The following is a 24631-nucleotide window of genomic DNA, read 5'->3' as shown; positions in this document are numbered from 1 at the left end:
TAAAAAACAAGCCGTCAATTAACCGTTGCCAAGTCTGGGCTGTGTTCTTTAGTTTGAAGGGCATAAAGAGAAATTCAAATAGTCCAATTGGTTAATTATTGCCATCTTTGGATGATCTCTGTGGCCATTGGGATCTGCAAATGTGCTCTTTTGCAGTTGATCATGCTAAAGATAGTTGGCGTGGGGGGATGGTAGTGGAATGCGGACATGATGAATGTGGTACCTGACATGTTTTACTAGGTCCAGCAGGTTGACATTCACAGGGTCAGTTGATTGTGATACAAAATCTGCTGGGAGGATGATTGGTTCCCTGTACAGCACCTCTGCCAGCAAGGCATCCAGATCTTCTTTGTAGGCAGATAGTGTGCCCAGCAGCACCCACGGGCGGGCCTCCATCCATTCCTGGTCATGGCATATAAGCACTGTCTTGAGGGTGCCGTGCCACCGTTCCACAAGTCCTGGCTCTACGGTGTTGGCCATGTAAAACATCCAAGGGCGAGAGATGTGGTTGTCCAGTTGAACTGTGATAGACGCCATGCCTATCACGGGAATCACTGAATCTGTGGCACGGTGTTCTGCCATTGGTGCAGCGGAGGTAGGTGTATGCAGTAATCATGGTTTTAAGCTCCTTAAAAAATGCCTGGCACTTATCATGAGGTCCAGTACTGTTTCAGAGGTAGGACAAGGAGGAGGTGGAGTCTTGTCCATCGGTAGGTGGTCACTGTTTACTCCAGTGATTGGCATGTGGCCGTCATGATGTAGTACTATGGCCAGCAGGTTATAATGCCTCAAAAAATCTACACCCAGCACTGGCTCTACGGTGTTGGCCATGTAAAACATCCAAGGGCGAGAGATGTGGTTGTCCAGTTGAACTGTGATAGACGCCATGCCTATCACGGGAATCACTGAATCATTTGTGGCGCAGTGTTCTATAGCAGATGGTACACTTTCCAGATGCTAGCTGAGGTGGCAGCATACACTGGCGCCCATGTTGACTGGGAAGTATGCTCTAAGGTGGTTGTCGCAGATGAAGAGCCACATGCCATTAGAATATAGATTCGGGATACGATGAGAGTTGTCATGTTTCATAGCGAGGTGGCTTGAAGCAGAGGAGTGACCTGATGAACCTGTGTCAGGCTGCTTTACTAGCTTGGGTAGCTGCAGGGTGCATGACAGTGGCACTTGTTGGCACTGAAGTGTGCATGGACTCAGCAGGGGGAGTGTGGCTGAGTAGACACAGCATCCTGGCCGGGTGAGTTGTTGTGACGGTTAGGCATTGGTCAACAGTCAGGTGTGAATGCGGCGAGTGGTTGTTTACATGCCACAACAAACACAGCACCTGGGTCCATCACAGTATGTGAATGTTGGTGCCTTGCCACAGCAGAGTCTTGTGAGACTGCTGTGGGTGTGGCATGGACAGGCTTGGCTGAGATTGGAGCAGGTAGGTGACTGTTGGTTGCCTGGGTGCTGTGCTGTTAGCAGTGTGCAGTGGTCTCTGTGGGCATGGCTAATGTGCAGGCTGACCCAGGCTGGCTGTAGATGCAATGTTGACATTAGTGCCGGAGATGACACAATTGTATATTAAGGCGTGATATTGTGTGAGGGCAAGCATCCAGTTGGCAAGGCATAACTGGGTTTCGAGCAGTTTGTCCTCATGCATTATCGTGGCCATCTGTAAGTTTTCAGGCAGCTTGAGAAGCCATAGTGACCAGAGAGCACAATCTGGTAAGATATTTGTGTCAATTTGAAGGCAGAACCTGTGCCAGAGTGCTGACAGGGTATCGTGTCCCAGCGACATCTCAGTGATGGCTAGGTGGAGTTGTTGTCTAGGTGAATGTGACAGGCACTGTAGTATGAGCATATTCTCTGTCTTGTATCTGTCTGTGGTAGGTGCACGCAATAGAAGGTCACTGATAAGATTGGTGTTGTTGAGGAGAGGTTCAAAAGCATGATTATCCGTGATCCCGGCCGACTGCATCCTGCACTCGCACAGTGTGAACCATACTTGTGGAGAATCAACTTATAGTGGTGGCAGATGTAATTTGGTGTGTGGCTGGTGGTAATCTGCATGGTGGCAGGCGACTGGGACCAGTATGAGGTTGTTGTAATCGTGCGAAGTACATAGTGCAGGTTCGTGAACACTGCCCGGTAGCACTGATAGAGGTGGCAGCTGGCATCATGGTGCAGTAGTCGTGGGAGATGTGTCAGTAATGTGGATGTCAGTACCAATTATCATCAGCATCATGGAGGATGGCATTGTTGCGGGGTTCCAAGGAATGTGGCATGGTGGACGGGTCCTGGTTGGTGGCAATTGTACTGGATGGCACATCAGTGTAGGTCACCCAACATGGTGGCTGTTGTAGGTACTCCTTGTGTTCCCATTGTGTGTGGGTCGTAGTTGTTGTCAGGCTCATCATATTGATATGCTGTGTTTGCGAGGTATGAAAAGCCTGTGCAGTTGCAGGTAGACACGGTGTGCCTGCTTATTGAGTGACATCATGTGGCAGGTCTGGCCCGGAGCATGGGACAGCTGTTATTGGTGTGACGTCATCGTGATGTCATGACATGGGTTGTGGCACAACCATAACGAGTGTGAGGTCACCCAGGTGATTTGTGGTATCACACGGAATGTAAAGTTCACGCATAGGCTGTGGAAAAACATGGTCTGGTGCAGGAAGCTCACTTGTAGGACAGATTTGTCCACAGTAACCCATAAATATTGGTCATTTACAGTGGAAGGCAGTCATATATGTCGGTGATTGTTTGTCAACAGTTGCAGTACTCTGGAGGATGTCCATAATTTGGTACATTGCACACGGCTTGTCAATATGTGTTGAGTCATTAGAATGAAAATGAGTGTGGTGTAGTTCATTAACAGTGTCACTAATTGGTATATTAGTATCGCTGGTTAGGTGAGAAGTGGGGAAAGTGGCAGGCAGCCATTGTTCACAGTGTATGGTCACTGTTGATGTACCACAGTTAATAAAGGAAGTGGCAATCTTTGTCTCACCACTTTCAATGATAACATCATACTAGATTTGAAATTAAATGTGTTCGCCCATTTGGCAAGAGGTAAGGATGCCCTGGTTTGGTGGTTGTTGAAGCAATGGGAACATTGTTGCCTGTCTGAGAACCACAGTTGCACTGGTTTCATCATCTGGGAATCGGCAAGATCACAAAATAAATGCACAAATAAATAATCTGTAGTGTTGCCAGGCGATGAAGCACTGTTGTGGGATGTTTTCTTCGTGGCGAGAAGTTTGTATCCCATGGTGATCAGTGGCATGCCATCACAAGCATAACTTGGTATTTCATGGCACAGTTGAAAAGAAAATAATGGGGTCACTACTGCAGGTAGTGGGGAGCATGCATGGTAAATTACAACAATAAATAATCACTCACACTCCCGTCACTTACTATGAATACTTTTATTCTTGTAGCATAGACAGTGTGTGTAGTATAGAGTATGTACTATAAAGAATTGATCTGGCAGATACAGTTGTTCTTGATGTGGTAGGGCAGCAATATTATTGGGGGATACAGCCAATGGTTCTATTTCCCCACACCAATGTGGTAAATCATACCTAACTTAGATATTGATCATAATTCAACCCTCCACAAGCTTACTACCTGATAACACCTTATAGCTTAACTCCTAAGTTCTACTGAAATCATCACTATCTCTCCTAGGAGATAACTTGTTCCTACCCTTATATTACCATAAAGTGTGCATGCAGAAGAATTTCTCCCAACAATCCATATCACATATATAATTTCAGATCTGTGATGTTTCTCAAACCAAATGCCTTCTTAGATCTTGGGTATGCTAGCAAATACTCATCTGCATGGTGTTTCTGTTTTACTTCAAATGGCCCATGGTACACACACCAAAATTTCTTTATTTAGCCTTCTATTTTCTTTGACTGCTGCTTGATATTCACCAAAAATAAGTCCCCAATTTCAAGTACAACAGATTTCAGCCCACTTTCATGCCATCTCTTCATTTCTCTTGCCTTTTTCCTCATTTGACCCTTCCCACTTTTCTCCTTCTCCTGAGCAGGTAGTTCCTGAGTAACTGGAAACTCAACCTCTTCCTTTATCAAATTACTAGGTTCAACCCCCAGCATGAGCTCACATGGAGCAGGCCCAGTATCCTCAAGCTGCAAATTACTTATAGCTGTCTCAGATGTAGGCACATAGTTGACCAATGTTTATTAGGGTAATAGGCCAGCACAACCTATTCATCTGCTTCACAACTCTCTCAGTTGTGTACCCTTGTGGGAAATAAGCTGAAATTTTAATGTGCTTTACACCATTGTTCTCCATGCACAGCTTGAACCACTTTGACACAGATTGTGGTCCATTGTCTGACAGCAAGGCCTGTGACTTACCCAGTAGGGGAACAAAACCTTTTCCAATATATCAACCTGAGTCCACTTGATTGGACAGAGTTTGGAAAAATTTTAAAATCTGTCTAATGTCATAACAATATAACTACACCCTCTTCTTAACATCAATGAAGGACCAAACAAATCTACTGCTATTAATTCTCTAGATCTAGTAGTCAGTACATTTTGCTCAAATCTTGAATTGGCATGGTATTTGCCCTCACATTCTGATGTGTAGCACATGCAGCTAGCCTCCTTTTCACCATCCTTCCCAAGTTGTTAAATATGACACTTTCTTTAAGCTTGGCGTGGTCCAAAGTATCCACAACTTTCATGCATTACAGTAATTAATTTTACATACTGGTCCAGGAAGCTTAGTTTCCAATTTACTACTCTGTCACCTTTCCTTCTAAATAATGGATTTTTACCTGTGGTTAACCACCTGAGTTCAATTAATGCTTGACCATCTTAGGTTTTCATTTGCATTTTCCTCAAGTCTAACACTCGGGAAAACCTTCTTAATTGTGCTTTCACCTTTAACCTTTACAAAGTATATTACCTTTGTCTCACTCCTGTCCTATTCTCCCTCTTGACCATTCCCGTTCATATTGTTTGGCACCCAAGACAAAGCATCTACTGTAACATTCTCATCACCTCTTAAATAATGAATCTCCAATTCAGATTTCTGCAAATACAGTGCCCACCTATTGTGCCTACTATGTTGCACCTTAAAAGTTATAAGAAAACTTAATGCCCTACGATCAATGAAGACAATAGTTTTGTTACACAATAATTACTGTTCAAATTTCTGGGGCCCCCACACCAAAGTAAGAGCTTCCAATTCAGACACACTATAATTCTTGTCTGATGCTGAAAACGTTCAATTACCATATGTAGTTTTCTAGTGCTCTACCATCCCTTCTGATGTGTGTACATTTGGAAACACTTCCACACCCAGCACATATCCATATGCATCCATAGCAATGCAAAATGGGATATTAAAATAAGGATGGTATAATTTGACTAGAGATGACTAGAGATAGGACTTTCATGTTTGCAGGACATGTACGTTACTATGATCTGCATTAATGATTAGCATTTGAACCACGTCAGTCCATGAGTTCAAGGTCAACTTCGATATTGCTGCACAACAGCTCCTGCCAGTAAAATGTGCCTGCAGCTCCCTTTGTTGCTTTAAACTGATGGCAGTGGATCAGTGTGATTTGAGCAAATGTGCCTGATACCCCACAGATGTATGCCTGAAATGTACTGTGAAATCAGTAAATTTGAAAGAGGGTGCATTGTTGGCATGAGAGAGTGTGATGCATCCATCCAGGATACTGCTGCTCATGCAGGACAAAGTTTTTTGGCAATGCAATGGGTGTGTGCCAAATGGTTCAAGGAAGGATGCAGAACACAAGATGGGTCAGGTTGTAACACAAAGAGGACCATCCAGAATTGATAGAATTTTTTTCACTGAGGAAACCACTGTACTTTCTTGACTCTTCTGCAAGCTTTGTATTCTAGTACCCACAAGTAATGAATGATGATGTTACATATTTGGTTCTGTGAAACTTTTATAAAATAGTTTCCATATTGCCTGATTTGTCATTCTGCTGTATCACAATTTTATTCAAATGATGTGCATCAATGATATAATTCAATTCAATTCAATTTATTCCTTGTAACATGTAATTTTACATGCATGTGCATTTTCAACTTAGTATAAAGTTTTTACAATTACAAGCTTTTTGCTTTACATTATTTCTTATTACATTCTAATTCATGATAAATTCAAGTTATAAAGGCATTTTTGGATAAGCCACTGTTTGATTCACTTTTTAAAGGTATCCCCTGTCAATATCTTAACTTCATTTGGTAAGAAATTATTAAAAAGAGCTCCTTTGACATAGGAGTTTTTTGCTGTGAAGTTTCATCTTCTGCTAACCATATGAAAATCTTTTCTATGCCTTGTTTCATAGTTGTGAATATCCCTGTTTCTTTTTGTGATCTTAGTGTCTTCTTTCACTAGCATTATGATTATTCACACAGTTCCATTTTTCTTCCCCACAACTACAAAGTAGCTGTTATACCACTTTGGCACTGCTCAATGATCCCCAAATCCACCATTCTTCTGACTTATTTACATCATCACTTCCTGTTTTGAAACAGGTATTGAATAAGACTTTCCAAAAAAAATGGATAATGGTCCTATATTGCTATTTTACATTTAACCCATTTCACCACTCCTGGTCTATCAGAAAAGGCTCTTTTATTTCTACTCAGAACTTACCTTAAATCTTCTTGCTGTCTGCCTGTTAATTCTAGTGTACTTCCCACTTTCTGCATCATGATTTTCTCCTGGTCACTCAGCACCCATGTTGCTTCAGGTCGTATTCCTATGTCATATACATTATACTCCATTTCCAGATGGATGTCCCTTAAAGGTAGTTCCACATGATCCTTATCTACCTGGCCAAAAAATGGAATCTTCCTAACATTCCCACCTAAATCATAGCAAAATACCCTTTTTGCAAAGTCAGTCGTCCATTTCAGTTTGTTGAAAAGGTCTACTCCAAAAAGCAGTTCCATCATTAGCTCAGGTATTGCTAAGAACTGAAATTTTGTTCTGTGTCCCAGTATTGAAATTTACAATTAAACTCCCCACTTAATCACTTTCATCAATTTGTCTGTCACCTCAATGATCTTTACCCCCATTACTAACATTGTTACTAACTCAGTCTGCTTAGCTGTTGACCCTCGTCATGCCTGTGATATCTCATACATGACACTTCCACTGTCTATCAAAGCTTCCATGGGAACACCCCCTATTTCAACTTGACTAACTTGGTGGTTCTCTTTCACTTCATTCACCAAGGACTGGCCTTCATCTAATAACTTAGCACTAATCTGTTGTCTCTTATCACAGTTGACTACCTCACACACATGTTCGTCTCCAAATTTGTGAGGTTACAAGGGATACTGTAATAGTATAACTAATTTACTGGATGTGGTAATGTTTACTGTGGAAGAGCAGGTGTGATGTAGCAAGCACAAGTCAATATATTTATGGACTCACCTTCTTGATAAAGAGAGGAGGCAGCATATAACAGTTTAACATTGAATTACTTAGTTACATAATTGCCTATGTCTCAGTGCATAACTTGGTACATTTGTTAATAATGTAAGGTGTGCTTGTCTTGCTAATCATTGGATTTGCTGGGTATCTGATCACTGAAATAGGAGTACTCCATCAACATAAGAGCTCTTCAAAATAGTTCAAAACTCAAATTTAAAGTATAGTTGCAGGGATAATATTTTGGACATTAAAGAACATGTTTTATATAAAAATTAAGTTGTAAGGATGTTTGAGAACCTCTGCATAATAAGTTATTGTCTTTTATTGTGAAGGTACTGTTCAGTTTTTGATCTATGTAGAGCAAAAATGAGTATTTCGTATGCCACACCTTTTAGGCAAAGACGTGATTAAACAAAAGAAGAGGGGTGAAACTACCAAAAAGTGGAGTGCCCTTAAATATGTAAATAATCTGATGATTGTCTACAAAATAATATAAGGTATTTAGTTTTATGTATTATAATATTGTAACATTGCAAATGCATGATGGCCATGTTTAGAAATAGTATATTTGACTAATGAAGTGTCACATGACCGGACACAGGACAGAGGATAAGGGACAAAGGTCGAGGTCTTTTGATCATGGTCCGTCGGTGCAGTAAGGTCGGTGCGGCTAAGAGCTACCGACATAGTATCACGTGGTCATCAGTTTGTTTTGTGGATATGATTTAGTAAAATAAAAAGTTTTCATTCTAAACTGTTGGTGTAAATCATTTGTGAACGACCGTTATTTAGACAAATACTTGAATTCATTCACTGCTGTACTTAGGCTGGCTGTTTACTCAATATAGGGTGCGAATGCAAGTGTGCTCAACTGAACCCCTTTTGCAGACGAGTCATGATAAAAGGTTGTGTACAAGCCCAGGTGAAGCAAATTTATCTGTGATCCACAGATTTCCCTATCGAACCAAAACATCGAGATTTCAATATTATTTTAGTTGTCCTGCCAGTATTACTTTGTCCATTACTGACTCATCCACAACATGTTCAGATTTGCTGACTAACACATCATCCTCATCAAAAACAAAATCCTGTGTAATGTCTTCACCTTTCATTTCACCCTCACTTCCCATTGCTTCTTCTCCTTCAGGCATCTTCTCCTCTTCCGGGTCATACTCTTCTTTCCAATAGTCTTCCACTCCATCCTCAATGGACCAAAATTTCAACCAACCAATGTCTTTTCTTTTAGTGTTTACATGACTAATGCCATCTCAAAACCCTGTCTGTACATCCCCTCCACCTTGTTTTAAGCAACCCGTTCTATTTCATCCACCTGTCCCCCCAAAGATCCAAATTCCAGTCTTTCTTCCACATAACAACTGTATTTCCACTTGTCTAAAACTATATCTTTAGTTACCTGGTTATTTCTGTTTTCAGATGGCCATAACTACTTCTCCCCTTTTGGAGCTACAAGAACTCTCTGTTTTGACTCCACTTTCAATCAGTATCCTACTCCCCATATGGTCCTCCCAGTTCCCATTTTATAGTGAGTCTCTCCCCAAACTTGCTCCTGCCTGAGCCATGGCAGAAGCTAATCCCTGTTCCTCAGGCCTGCACTCTCGAGGTGAGGTTGTTCCCCATTTCTACCCATGGGTCCAATATTCCTATCCATGTTTGGTGACTACACCTGCAATGATTGTTATTCCACTAGTCTGACATCCTCTGCCCATCATGTCTATTATTCACTCCCATTTGGTTGACTCCATATTGCCCTATATCTCTTGGTGCATTGATTATACCATAATTCTTTGGCTCTTTGTGAGGATAAACTCTCCAAATTCTTTGCAGGAAATTAATAAATCCCTCAATGGTATCTGTAGGTGCTGCCTTATCTGGGTACACAGTTTATTTTCAAGACCCAGTATAATTATTTCAGCATCAAGTTTGTTGTCAAAATACTTCATTTTATCCACCCATTATTGGCAAAAGGCTGTGCAGGAATGGCTCTAACTCTTGTGCCTTACTATGACAGTTGTTATCAGTCTCCCCTACCTGCTCAGATAATCTAGCCTCAACTCACTATTTCTGTAGTAACATTCGATTCTGATAACCTCAAGGTCTTTCTTGAGCTCGACTCTAACAGAATTCAGCTCCAACTTAACAAATTTCACTTCAGTTTCAATTGAATCCACACTGGTTTTAATTGAACTTCAGATTTAGTTGAACCATCTTCAGATTTAACATAACCAACTTCAGATTTAAGTGAGCTTTATTTGCTTCCCAATATTATCAGGCATCTGCCGCAACAAATCCCATTTGTGGAAACTTATACCTCTCAACATTACGATCAGAATCTTGCTACATTACAACCTGCTGTTCACCATTAGATACCTTCATATACCTATCAACACTACCATCTTCACAACAGACATAACTGAAATCATTACAGTTATCTCCTACAACTGATCCTTGCTAAACAACCTCCTACTCTTGGTCCATTTGATTCATACAAACATTGCCACCTTTCACATCCACATTAACCAGTTGTGCATCCCAAGAGTGACTACAAATTGTTAGGCGGTATTACACCTCATCTGCTCTTTATTTACTGTCAATATGCCACCTTGTGCATCAAACAAGTTGTGGCCGCAATGAGTGCAGCAAGCAAAAACACACTCACTGCACAGGTGTGGGTCTACCTACGCAAGTCACTGGGATGATTCCCGATATTCCTTGACTGCTGCAACTGAAAATCACAACACTGCATCCCCGTGCGCCATAGGCACATGCAAGCTGCTGGGAAGGATTTGAAGCTGATGGAACTGCATCAGCAGCGGCTATATTACTCTGTTGAGCACACATGTGCACTAGTCACTCATGAACTGCTAGGCATAGTGTGTCAGCCACACTCATGAAATCATTCACTCATCATTGTACATACATCAGTTCACATAAGTGAGCTGTGTTTCTCACACTTAAATAGTTTATTAAACCAAGCAGTTTTGTCTTTGTCAGAAATCAAATGAAAACTAGTTGACTAATACTGTTACCAGCTTACTCCCCTTTAAATATTATTCCACTGACTAGAAAGGTGTTACAAATCTATGCAAAAACATAGTATATTAACAAAACATGCAAAGACTCATACTGAGAGCAGCAACTTGTGATGTTTCAGTTCTTCACAGTCAGTTCTTGATAGTCTGGATGGCATACTTCCCTTGATCATCTCCATTCGTAAATGTACCCTGCTTTAGGAAACAGTGTAAATGTAGACTCATTCAAGCATGTTATGTGTTTCTTTTGGTTGATAGCGAAATTTGTGTATTCCTTGAGCTCCCATTTTATCTCATCTTTTTGAGAGTTTACAGATACATTAGTCTTGGATGGTCACAATTTAAATGAAATATCTTACAACATGAAGTTCACAAGTATCATTAGTCTACCAGATTACATTAATTATTAATTTTGAAGAACAACCTATAATTAGTGTGGTGGTAATGATACTGCTATGATGTCATTATGGTCTTTCACAGTAAATGTAAAGAATTAACTAGCTTCTACTAATATTTACTGAAATGGTGATCTGTAACTTCAAAATCACAGTGTTAAATAGAGGACAACAAGTTTGTTAGCAGTTTTGTTTAGTTAATACAAAAATAAAGAATTAATTTATGAAAAAAAAAGAAACAATACGCATGTGTGTGCAGGCATCAGGGTGGAGCATGTGCATGAGGAGGGTGTGAGAAGGGAGGTTTCTTGAAATGGAGTTGAATAAGCTAAATTCTGCTATATTCTCAGAACTCTGTATACTGAGTGTCTCATCCAGTTTGGGCTATAAGCCTGTCCACCACTCAAAGCAGTCATAGAATGAGGCAATAGGAAGAGGGTGAGAAGGTGATTACTGTTTTAAGTGGTTTGTGGCAGGACAAAGAGAACTGAGACAGAGGTAGACAGCCTAATCCATGTACTCTGTAACAAGCAAGATGACAGGAAGCCACCTGCTCAGTCTGAAAGCTGAATCACAAAAGAGAGACTAGGCTGTTTTCTGACTTCAGAGATTCAGCGAGCAACTACCACATGAAACCTTTTTCACACCTACTATAGGCTGCCTGTAGACCTGCATGGCTAGTTGCTTCAGTAGAGCACAAAAATGGTGGTATCTGCTAAATCCATAGTTCTGTTGGGAATGTAAGTACTTTGGGGAACTCAAGCTGGTAGTGGGTTGCAGCTCCAAACATGAAAGGATATTTAAATTGTCAATAGAGTATTAATGAATTGCTCCCATTAACCCGAAACTGCCATGGCATTCTGTACATGTGCATGTGTGTGGCCCAGGCATGTCTGCATACACAGTGGTGATAACTCAGTTGGAGAGAAAAAAGAGAGAGCGAGAGAGAGAGAGAGAGAGAGAGAGAGAGAGAGAGAGAGAGTGAGAGAGTGAGAGAGAGAGAAAGTAATCTATTGCAGATGCATTGTGTCTGTCCCAAGACTTTCAGTAAATATAAATATTCATGACATGCAATTCTATGCAAAAGTTTTTTTTCTGTAGGTATAACTATACCATCTTCCTTAGTTTTGAGCAGAATATATTTAATGTGCAGTCAACGAACGTTTTGAAACATAATATATATTTGTAATGGAGCTTTTCACTGAAAAGTTGCTTGTGAGCTGTAGTCATTTTTAAATCTTTTGCCCTGCTTGTCACCTTTCCTTGAAATGTGAAAAAGAATTTGTCACCTCAGAATATGTTGCTGATTTACTGTTAATATGTCCGTATTTCTAAATTATTTCTCTTTTTCTTTCTTCCAGCAAACAATACGCACAGAATTTGAACAGTGCACAGTCCTGACAATTGCTCATAGGTTAAACACAATCATCGATTACAACAGGTATATAGCCTATATGTCATGGCATGTAAATGATAGGATTACATCTACAGATGCAAAAAACTGAGAGAAACCATATGAACTAACATTTGTTGGGTCTATAGTATTAACTGGGTAAGAAAGTGTGCAGGATATTTTATTTATTCTATGGTAACTAACGAATAATAATGGAAAAAATAGCCAACATTGGAAACAGAATAAGAACTTGTATCAGGTGCTCTACTAATTGGTAATTGTCTGTTTTTCAGTGAATGCTTCATTTCAGTTTTTGAGGCATTCTTTTTCTATCCTGTGTTCTAGATTCTGAATGTGCAAACCTTATAATGTTTCAGTGTCTTAGCTAGTTAGAAACAGAATATTATTGTAAAGGTGATTATGAGACTAATATGTTTTATTGCTACACATACAAAGTCTGGAATTGGAGCCTTATGGTAATATGGTAATAATGCAATAGAAATATATTTTGTAATTGAAGGTGTGTGTGTGTGGGGGGGGGGGGGGTCTTCATACCAGATGTTACAGAAAAATGCTCTCTTAAACATTAATTTATTGTGGCGGATCAGACAAGGCAGAAATTGGGTCATACACCCCCTTTACTGAAGTTGCCAAAGAACCCACACATTAGATGTGTAGTTGAGAAGAAGGTTTGTCATTAGATGTCACATTGGTTGTTCATATTCTACATATTTTACCTAGCAAAAAAAGTTTATATCAATACATACTACAAAAATAATGGAAAAAGAGAGAGACAGAGAGAGGGAAAAAGAGAGAGAGAGAGAGAGAGAGAGAGAGAGTGTGTGTGTGTGTGTGTGTGTGTGTGTGTGTGTGTGTGTGTGTGTGTGTTTCTTCCACATCTCCTCCTAAACCACAATTGCTGTGGAGCTAAGAACTATCTCCCTATCAAAGATATGGGGATGGGAATGAAAAGGAGTATAGCCCACAATGCATGAATTTATGATTGTATTCACTCAGTATTTGCAAATGAGGACACTTATTGACTTGCAAAAAACTTTACACATAATTTCAAACCTTCAGGAAATGTTTTCTCACTAACAACCCCGGCAAAATGATGAAAGGAAAAACAGTTTATTGCTTACTACTTTTGCACTGTTCACGCATATGTGTCATGACATTATAATTCATTACTTCTTTACTACTAACTGTATTTGCAACACACTTTGCATCCAGTATGCTCATATACCATGAAAATGCAAAATTATATCATTGTACAACATAGTTCAGGGAATATGATGTTATAAACAATTAGATGCATGAAAAATGCCACATCAAGAATGACATTTAAATTTATTTCTTCTTTTTTACTAACTCCGTTCACAATACTTTTTCAGACAGTACCCACATATTCTGCTGCATGTACCATATCATTTTATGACACAAAGTTCATGAGATGTGACGTCATAAACAGTGGGATTTATTAAAAAATGCTGCATGATGTTTAAATTTATTAGTTCATCATTACTAACTCCATTCACATCATATTTTGCAGAAAGTACACACATGTGGTGATGAATGTACATAAAAAATTGTATCATTGTACAACAAGTAGTTCAGGAGGTTTGATGTCATAAACATCAAGCACAAGGACAGAAGCTGCATGGTGTAGTGGTGGAAGCACAGCTATAAAATTCAATGCTTGGGCAATACCACATTCCTGTGCTAGATAGTATTATAAAATGTCATTTATCAGAGGTAGCAGCAGACACAAACATCAGATACAGGTCACACTGTCAGTTCATTCAATTCCACCATCAGTTTTCGATCTGTCTGAAACTACTGACACTTTACTCTAATGCTCATGTGGATATTCATTAATATTCCACCATCAGTTTTCGATCTGTCTGAAACTACTGACACTTTACTCTAATGCTCATGTGGATATTCATTAATATTCCCAATCTTCCTCTACCATTATCTAACTCAGTATGAAACTAAATGATCCAAAATAAATATTTTGTGCTCCATTTTGTCTGCTTGCTTTGCTTGGGGTGGTGTACTGATACATTATGTGTACTGAAAAACTTGAATTTCGATTTTTAATTGCTTGATTTGCTTTGTTTCCAGAATTATTGTGTTAGACAAAGGAAAAGTAGTAGAATTTGATTCACCTCAGTCACTGTTGGAGGACAGGACCTCTATCTTCTACAGCATGGCAAAGGATGCAGGCTTAGTGTAACTAAAACAAACAGAATATATATCAAGTAGAAGAGGACAAAAACCATATGTTCCTCCAGTTCATAAAATCCATTGTATCCAACTGCTTCTTTCAAGATAAGCATGGTTAGCTGTAAACAGTTTAATGATTTCCAGAAGAAACTATGTATGGACACAAACATACTTTTTGCCAGTTTGTGTTTTTGTTCAGGACATAGAAAACAGTACAAAATCAAGAAAAACAGATGCTACTTGACATCCATCATTTATCTTCATAATCGTAAATGATTGTTTAATTTAATGCTGTACATGATATTTTAAAGCAATAACTTGCCAAGATTATCAAGAAACAAGCTCTTTTTCTCAGCTTCACCACAGCACATTTTTTAATCGCATTTAACCTTCCAGCACTTGATAAGCTATCCATTTTAGCACATATTTTGCAGAGGGATGTTACTAATACCAATAAGTTAATACAGTATGTTTCTTGGTGATCTTGCTTCCATAGCCATGTAAACTTTAGGCATCCTGTGTACAAGATGCCTATGTTCATTTTCTTTTATATTAGTGACTCAATGACTCTTTTGTAACTCACCTCTCATAATATTGGTCCTTGCAGTTTTAATTCCACCATGTCTTCTGTTATGGTCTTTTTATCTGATACAGGCAAATATTACTATTTTTTATGATGACAATGACAGTGGGAGGTGATAAATCAATTTACTTCCTGCACTTAAATTGAGAAATCCAAAGCATTAAAATGGCACTTTGTTGTTTTATATTTTTGGATAACTAATTGATTCATTCCATAGTTCATTGTAGTAAATAATAACAACATTGGAAAGTGTAACTTCTGATTTCCATACTGATGTTAAACTACAACATGAAAGCCTTGTTGCTGGTGGCAGATGTGATACATCATCCTCTTTTGTGTTTTATTGCATTAGTTATTACAAAAGTACTTATTTATTTTGTATTCATCCGTGTCAATTTTGTCAGTGACACATTACATCACATGACATTTATGTAAATCTATATGCATTATTAACAATATTATCTCTGCTATATGGTGAGTGGCAACTTTCCTTTTCATAAAACTGCTACATTCCATCCTGGATTTTCCATTATATGAATTATTATTACTATTACTGTCAGACACTGATAGCAAATATGTGTTTGTGATGTATACTACGTGCTTGAAAAGCAGGCCTTCATTCTCTGGTGTGTCAGAGAATGCTGCAAATGATACTGAGTGTTTGTGAGAATATTGTGTCTTGATGTTGTGATAGACTATGTACTTCATTAACTGCCTTACATGAATGCCCATAAATTGTGATATCTGAAGTCTATGTATGCAACTGTGATTGTACAGTTCATTCTCATTTCAGAAAATATGTTTTTTGGAATGGCTATGTATACTACACACATTTCATACTTTTGTTTCAAATAAAACAATAAATTCTTGAATAAAGATATTATTTCTTTCAAAATGTATTTAATATGTGAGAGGCACATGAATCAAGCAAATTAAATACAAAATGAATGAAATCATTACAAGAAAAAGAAATTGGGTAGTTCTTACCATTGAAGCCTATAGAAGATTGGTAGATAAAGTTGGTAAGGATGGGAAGGGGGAGGGATGGAAATGGAGAAGGGGGTAGGAGGGAATGGAAAGGGAGAGAGGGTAGAGGAGCTGGACAAAGAGAGAAGAAGATGGATAGTCAGAGAGAATGGAGATGAGGATCTGGACAAGTAGACATGGGAGGGCGAGTGGATAGACAGAGGCAGCGGAAGAGGAAGACACAGAGGGGGGGGGGGGAAGGAGGAGATGGAGAGAGGGAGGAGGAGCGAAGCCATGGAAATGAGGCTAGTAGCTAAAAAAACACTGGCTGCATTAGGTAAAAATTAAAACAATAAAATGGAGTGGTGAAAAAAAGAAGAACTGAAGAAAGACAAATAACACAATTAGAAATACCACAAAAAGAATTTTAGGCACAAAATTCATGACTGGACAGTTGGCTTGGCAGAAAATCTCAAGAACATGAGAACAACTTGATCTGACAATAAGAAAAGGACTCAATCTGAGAGAGTGACAGTAATAATGGCAAAAACATAATGAATTTAATCATGGCAATTTAATCACACAGTTTACTCGCTGAACTGGACAAGCATCATACCATTGACTTCTTGGACAATGACTATATCTGTCTGCTTGTGCAAGAGAAAAGTTGTTGCTCTTTATTGAAAAGAAAATACAGATGCAAGTGGCACAAATAGAACTAGTTTATTACCAAATGCCAATACAAGGAAACAGACATATCCTATAAGAAGATGCTTTACTGTTAGTGTACAAGGTAAGTTCACAAATTTCTTTGCTAGCATAAGAGCTGTTCCTTGGAAAATGAGATTATCTTAAATTCAGACTGCAGGGGAAAATGGGAAAATCAATGTGAATAAATATTACTAGATAGCAATATCAAAAGATGAAACAATGATTCATACATCAATGTTATGTTCCTGAAACTTTACTGTTTTAGTAGTTCATACACATGGAAGAGATTGTACCTTTTAGCTATTATATGAGCATTTTTATAATAAATCAAAATACGACAGAAACCAGTGACAGGAAACAGCTCTGGGGCAGAAGAGATAATACCAAATTACATATAAAAAAGTACATTTAATTCACTTCTGAGTTTTATATATTTACAAACCATCATCTATAAACCATGGATCTTGCATGCCTCAGAAATACAGACAGTTGCACCATAGGTGAAACTGCAACAGACAGACATGTGGCTCCTGAACAGGTGCAGCAGCCTTCTCAGTTGTTTAATATCTGGTCTTGTAAAATCAGCCAAAACAGCCTTGCTGTGCTGGTCTTGTGAATGGCTGAAAGCAAGGGGAAACTACAGCCATACTTTTTTCTTGAGGGCTTGCAACTTTACCCAATGGTCAAATGATGATGATATCCTCTTGTGGTAAAATAATCCAGAGGAAAAATAGTCCCACATTTAGATCTCTGGATGAGGACTACCCAGGAGGAAGTTGTCTTCAGTGGAATCGAAACTGGTACCCTACGGATTGGAACATGGAATGTCAGATCTCTTTATTGCACAGATGAGTTAGAAAATTTGAAAAGGGAAATTGATAGGATGAAGTTAGATATAGTGAGACTTAATGAAGTTCAGTGGAATGATGAACAGGACTTGTGGTTGGATGAATACAGGGTCATAAATATGAAATCAAATAGAAGTATGTTTACTAATAAATAAGAATATAGGAATATGGGTAAGTTACTACGAACAACACAGTGAACACATTATTGTAACCAAGATAAACACAGAGCCAACATGCACTACAACAGTAGAAGTTTATTGGCCAACTAGCTCCACAGATGATGAGGAGGTTGAAGAAATACATCATGAGATAAAAGAAATTATTCAGATAGTTAAGCGAGACAAAAATTTAATTGTGATGGGGTACTGGAATTTGATAGTAGGAAAAGGAAGAGAAGGAAAAACTGTAGGTGAATATGGACTGGGGGAAAGGAATTAAAAAGGAAACCACTTGGTAGAATTTCCCACAGAGTATGATTTAATCATCAATAACATTTGGTTTAAGAAGCATGAAAGAAGGGTATATAAGTGGAAGAGACCTGGAGACACCAGAAGGTTTCAGACTGATTATGGAATGGTACAACAGAGTGATTTTGAAACCAGATTTTAAATTGTAAGACATTTCCAGGGGCAGATGTGTACTCTGGCCACAATTAAGTGGTTATGGACTGCAGATTAAAACTGGAGAAATTGCAAAAATGTAGGAAATTAAGGAGATGGGACCTGGATAGGTTTAAAGAACCAGAGGTGGTTGAGAGTTCCAGAAGGAGCATTAGGCAACAATTGACTAGAACAGTGGAAAGCAACACAGTAGAAGGCTAATGGGTAGCTTTGAGAGATGAAACAGAGAAAGGCAGCAGAGAACCAAATAGTTAAAGAGACAAGGCCTAATAGAAATCCTGGAATAACACAGATCTTGAATTCAATGGGTGAAAAGAGAAAATATGAAAGTGAATCAGGTGAAAGGGAATTCAAACGTTTAAAATAAGAGGCTGACAGGAAGCCCAAAATGCTTAAGCAGGAATGGCTAGAGGACAAATGTAAGGATTTACAAACATATTTCACTAGGGGAAAGATAGATACTGTTGTTGTTTGTTGTTGTGGTCTTCAGTCCTGAGACTGGTTTGATGCAGCTCTCCATGCTACTCTATCCTGTGCAAGCTTCTTCATCTCCCAGTACCTACTGCAGCCTACATCCTTCTGAATCTGCTTAGTGTATACGTCTCTTGGCCTCCCTCTACGATTTTTACCCTCCACGCTGCCCTCCAATACTAAATTGGTGAACCATCAATGTCTCAGAACATGTCCTACCAACCGATCTCTTCTTCTAGTCAAGTTGTGCCACAAGCTCCTCTTCTCCCCAATTCTATTCAATACCTCCTCATTAGTTATGTGATCTACCCATCTAATCTTCAGCATTCTTCTCTAGCACCACATTTCGAAAGCTACACTCCATACAAATACTTTCAGAAACGACATCCTGACATTTAAATCTATACTCAATGTTAACAAATTTTTCTTCTTCAGAAACGCTTTCCTTGCCATTGCCAGTCTACATTTTATATCCTCTCTACTTCAACCATCATCAGTTATTTTGCTCCCCAAATAGCAAAACTCCTTTACTACTTTAAGTATCTCATTTCCTAATCTAATTCCCTCAGCATCACCCGACTTAATTCGACTACATTCCATTATCCTCGTTTTGCTTTTGTTGATGTTCATCTTATACCCTCCTTTCAAGACACTGTCCATTCCGTTCAACTGCTCTTCCAAGTCCTTCGCTGTCTCTGACAGGATTACAATGTCATCGGAAACCTCAAATTTTTATTTCTTCTCCATGGATTTTAATACCTACTCTGAACTTTTCTTTTGTTTCCTTTATTGCTTGCTCAATATACAAATTGAATAACATCAGGGATAGGCTACAACCATGTTTCACTCCCTTCCCAACCACTGCTTCTCTTTCATACCTCTCGACTCTTATAACTGCCATCTGCTTTCTGTACAAATTGTAAATAGCCTTTCACTCCCTGTATTTTACCCCTGCAACCTTCAGAATTTGAAAGAGAGTATTCCAATCAACATTTTCAAAAGCTTTCTCTAAGTCTACAAATGCTAGAAACGTAGGTTTGCCTTTCCTTAATCTTTCTTCTAAGATAAGTCGTAGGGTCAGTATTGCCTCACATGTTCCAACATTTCTATGGAATCCAAACTGATCTTCCCTGAGGTCGGCTTCTATCAGTTTTTCCATTCGTCTGTAAAGAATTATTAAACTGATAGTTCGTTCACATCTGTCGACACCTGCTTTCTTTGGGATTGAAATTATTATATTCTTCTTGAAGTCTGAGGGAATTTCACCTGTCTCATTCATCTTGCTGACTAGATGGTAGAGTTTTGTCAGGACTGGCTCTCCCAAGGCTGTCAGTAGTTCTAATGGATTCAGGTCTTTCAGTGCTCTGTCAAACTCTTCAAGCAGTATCATATCTCCCATTTCATCTTCATCTACATCCTCTTCCATTTCCATAATATTGTCCTCAAGTACATCACCCTTGTATAGACCCTCTATATACTCCTTCCACCTTTCTGCTTTCCCTTCTTTGCTTAGAACTGAGTTCATATCAAAGCTCTTGATATTCATGCAAGTGGTTCTCCTTTCTCCAAAGGTCTCTTTAATTTACCTGTACGCAGTATCTATCTTACCCCTAGTGAGATAAGCCTCTACATCCTTACATTTGTCCTCTATCCATCCCTGCTCAGCCATTTTGCACTTCCTGTCAATATCATGTTTGAGAGGTTTGTATTCCTTTTTGCCTGCTTCATTTACTGAATTTTTATATTTTCTCCTTTCATCAATTAAATTCAATATTTCTTCTGTTACCCAACGGTTTCTACTAGCCCTCGTCTTTTTACCTATTTGATCCTCTGCTGCCTTCACTATTTCATGCCTCAAAGCTACCCATTCTTCTTCTACTGTATTTCTTTCCCCCATTCCTGTCAATTGTTCCCTTATGCTTTCCCTGAAACTCTGTACAATCTCTGGTTCTTTCAGTTTATCCAGATCCCATCGCCTTAAATTCCCACCTTTTTGCAGTTTCTTCAATTTTAATCTACAGTTCATAACCAATGGATTGTGGTCAGAGTCCACATCTGCCCCTGGAAATGTATTACAATTTAAAACCTGGTTCCTAAATCTCTGTCTTACCATTACATAATCTACCTGATACCTTTTAGTATCTCCAGGGTTCTTCCATGTATACAACCTTCTTTCATGATTCTTGAACCAAGTGTTAGCTATGATTAAGTTATGCTCTGGGCAAAATTCTACCAGGCGGCTTCCTCTTTCATTTCTTAGCCCCAATCCATATTCACCTACTATGTTTCCTTCTCTCCCTTTTCCTATTCTTGAATTCCAGTCACCCATGACTATTAAATTTTCATCTCCCTTCACTACCTGAATAATTTCTTTTATCTCATCACACATTTCGTCAATTTCTTCAACATATGCAGAGCTAGTTGGCATATAAACTTGTACTACTGTAGTAGACGTGGGCTTCATGTCTATCTTGGCCACAATAATGCGTTCACTATGCTGTTTGAAGTAGCTTACCCTCAATCCTATTTTTTTATTCATTATTAAACTGACTCCTGCATTACCCCTATTTGATTTTGTATTTATAACCCTGTATTCACCTGACCAGAAGTCTTGTTCCTGCTGCCACCGAACTTCACTAATTCCCACTATATCTAACTTTAACCTATCCATTTCTCTTTTTAAATTTTCTAACCTACCTGCCCGATTAAGGAATCCGACATTCCACACTCCGATCCGTAGAACGCCAGTTTTCTTTCTCTTAATACTATCTGCAGGAAAAGTAAAGAAGTGTTTGCAGAAACAAGAAGCAGATGTATGAATATCAAGAGCTCAGATGGAAAACCAGTCCTAAGGAAAGGAGGGAATTCTGAAAGGTGGAAGAAATGTATAGAGGATCTATACAAGGGAAATGTACTTGTAGGCAATAGTATAGAAATGGCAGAGAACGTAGATGAAGATGAGGTGGGAGACATGACGATGAGAGAAGAATTTGACATAGCAGTGAAAAACCTTAGTCAAAACAAAGCTCGGGGATTGGACGACATTTCGTCAGAACTACTGACAGCCTTGGGAGAGACAGCCATGACATAACTCTTCCACCCAGTGTGCAAAATGTGTGATACAGGTGAAATACCCTCAGACTTCAAGAAGAATGTAATAATTCCAATTCCAAAGAAAGCGAGTGCTGACAGATATGAATGTTACCGAACTATCAGTTTCATAAGTCATGGTTGCAAAATTCTTTATAGAAGATGAAAAAACTGGTAGAAGCTGACCTTGAGGAGGGTCAGTTTGGATTCCAGAGAAATGTAGGAACATGTGAAGCAATTCTGATCCTACAACCTATCTTAGAAGATAGGTTAAGGAAAGGCAAACCCATGTTTACAGCATTTGTAGATTTAGAGAAAATTTTTGATAGTGTCGCCTGGAATACTCTCTCTGAAATTCTGAAGATAGCAGGGGTAAGACATAGGGAATGAATGGCTGATTACAGCTTTTACAGTAACCAGACTGCAGTTACAAGAGTGAAGGGGCATGAAGGGGTAGCAGTGGTTGAGAAGGGAGTGAGACATGGTTGTATCCCATTGTTAATGTCATTCAATCTGCACATTGGGCAAACAGTAATGGAAACAAAAGAAATATTTGGAACAGAAATTAAAGTTCAGGGAGAAGAAGTAAAAACTTTGAAATTTGCTGATTATACTGTAATTCTGACAGGAACAGCAAAAGACTTGGAAGAGCAGCTGAACAGAATGGATGGTGTCTTGAAAGGAGGGTATAAGATGAGTATCAACAAAAGCAAAACAAGGATAATAGAATGTGGTCAAATTAAATGAGGCAATGGTGATGGGATTTGATTAGGAAATGAGGTACTTAAAGTAGTAGATGAGTTTTGTTATTTGGACACTAGATTACCTGATGATGGCTGAAGTTGAGAGGATACAAAATGTATATGGACAATGCCAAGAAACATGTTTCTGCAGAAAAGAAACTTTTTAACATCAACTATAGATTTAAGTGTTAGGGAGTCTTTCTTGAAAGTATTTACATGGAGTGCAACCATGTATGGGAGTGAAATATGGATGATAAACAGTTCAGAAATGTGGTGCTACAGAATAATGCTAAAGATTAGGTGGGTATATCACGTAACTAATGAGAAGGTACTGAGCAGAAAAGAAATTTGTGGCACAAACTAATTAGAAGGGACTGGTTGATAGGACACATTTTGAGACATGAGTGGATCACTAATTTAGTACTAGAGGGAAATGTGGGAGGGTCAAAATTATAGAGGGAAACCAAGAGATAATATAAAGTAAGCAGATTCAGAAGGATGTAAGTTGCAGTAGTGATCTGGAGATGAATAGACTTGCACAGGATAGAGTAGCAAGGAGAGCTGCATCTAACAGTCTTTGAACTGAAGACCACAACAACAACATATTTATGAAAACATGAAAAGGTTTTATATTCTTGTAAACATTGTTTTTTTTAAGTAATATTGAATGCTGCATGTGGTAGTGAAGGGTTGCAGTATTTAGCTTTGTAGGAACAAAATAATTTTATCTTATTAGAAGTCTACAAACTTCTGTTGAGATACTGACAGAAAATCTGAAAAATAGCACTCACTGTCAGGCCATATAAAATGGCTGTGGTAGTTGTGAAACATTACAGGTGACCTATTTCTGCATATTGGCATCCAGTTTGAAGATGCTGACATCCTCCTTCTCGGAGTTTTGCATCCATCACTTCTTGATTATTTTGTTACAAAATAGGAGTCATTGTCAAACTTAACCTGTTTCACTGGTTGGGTTTCCAATGAAAACATTTTTCCTGGACACTGGAATAAGAAAATGATAGCCAGCTCCTCATTATATTGTGCTTCTTTTACATTACATTTCAAAAATTTTTCATTGTTTGATATAGTGTGATATGCAAAGATATCCTTAATTTGTTCTCCAGTAAACTTTTTTCCTTTCTCCCCTGTGTGTGTATATTAAAAAGTCTGTATTTCTTTGACTAACTTCTTCTTCTAAAAGGCATTTGTACACACTTAATATACTGAACTTCAGTTAAGCAAGCGAAACATAACATAACTTTGACAAAAAAGTGGACTCAGTCCCTTATTCCTCTGTGGTCTTCAAATATTTAGTGATAAGTAATAAATGAAATTACGTATAAAAGATTAATTTTTTTCATTTATGTTTTATATTGAAAACAGGGACACATATTTTGTATGTTCCATCACAACTATTACATTCTTTGATCTAATCCTTATAATTCTAAATTACAGAATGACATTCCACTCAAATAATGAAAATTTCAGTATGAAAAGTCATTGTTGCCCTTCACAAATCTTAATATGATTCCAGAAACACAAAAATTTTGACAATAAGAATGCTGACAACGAACACCATGCGAGGTGGCAACTGCTAACGCTCATCGTGTGGAAGTAGCCACTCTGCTGAGTCATCCACTTTGTAAGGCAAAAAATGGCTGAATTGCTGTAGCCAGTTGTTGGTAAGAGCAGCTGTGCAATGGATCACATAGCTTAACTGCCATTGTGTAAGTGTCTGCCTAAATAATGGAGTAGTCAGTTTGGCTGAATGCCTTACGGAGAAAGCAGGTTCGATTGTCAGCCATGTTGGATAGTTTACGAACTCAGGGGGTGGGTATTGTTTTGTTGTCATCATATATCTGCAAGTTGCCAAAGTGGTGTCAAATAAAGAGCCTTTCACTAGGCAGCTGAACAACCCTAGATTGAAACTTCCCGGCAGATTAAAACTGTGTGCCAGACCGAGACTCGAAAGGCAAAGGTCCCAAGTTTGAGTCTCGGTCCGGCACACAGTTTTAATCTGCCAGGAAGTTTAATATCAGCACACACTCCGCTGCAGAGTGAAGAT

The 24631-nt window shown here is 38.7% G+C and overlaps 1 protein-coding gene across 3 annotated transcripts in view; it reads left to right on the top strand.

The window, feature by feature from the left end:
* LOC126194751 (multidrug resistance-associated protein 1-like) overlaps positions 1 to 15966 on the top strand; it is a 368141-nt gene extending 352175 nt beyond the window's left edge. For all 3 annotated transcript variants that reach the window (XM_049933026.1, XM_049933028.1, XM_049933027.1), the window contains exons 30-31: positions 12274 to 12353; positions 14433 to 15966. In XM_049933026.1, coding sequence (XP_049788983.1) covers positions 12274 to 12353; positions 14433 to 14544 — 192 coding nt within the window. In that variant the 3' untranslated portion in view covers positions 14545 to 15966. The remainder of the gene's footprint in view (positions 1 to 12273; positions 12354 to 14432) is intronic.
* The last annotated feature ends 8665 nt before the right edge of the window (positions 15967 to 24631 follow it).

This window comes from Schistocerca nitens, chromosome 7 (assembly GCF_023898315.1).
Source record: "Schistocerca nitens isolate TAMUIC-IGC-003100 chromosome 7, iqSchNite1.1, whole genome shotgun sequence".
Taxonomy (NCBI): Eukaryota; Metazoa; Arthropoda; class Insecta; order Orthoptera; family Acrididae; genus Schistocerca; species Schistocerca nitens.
The sequence above is the reverse complement of the archived record's forward strand: the minus strand, read 5'-3'. Positions and strand labels throughout refer to the sequence as shown.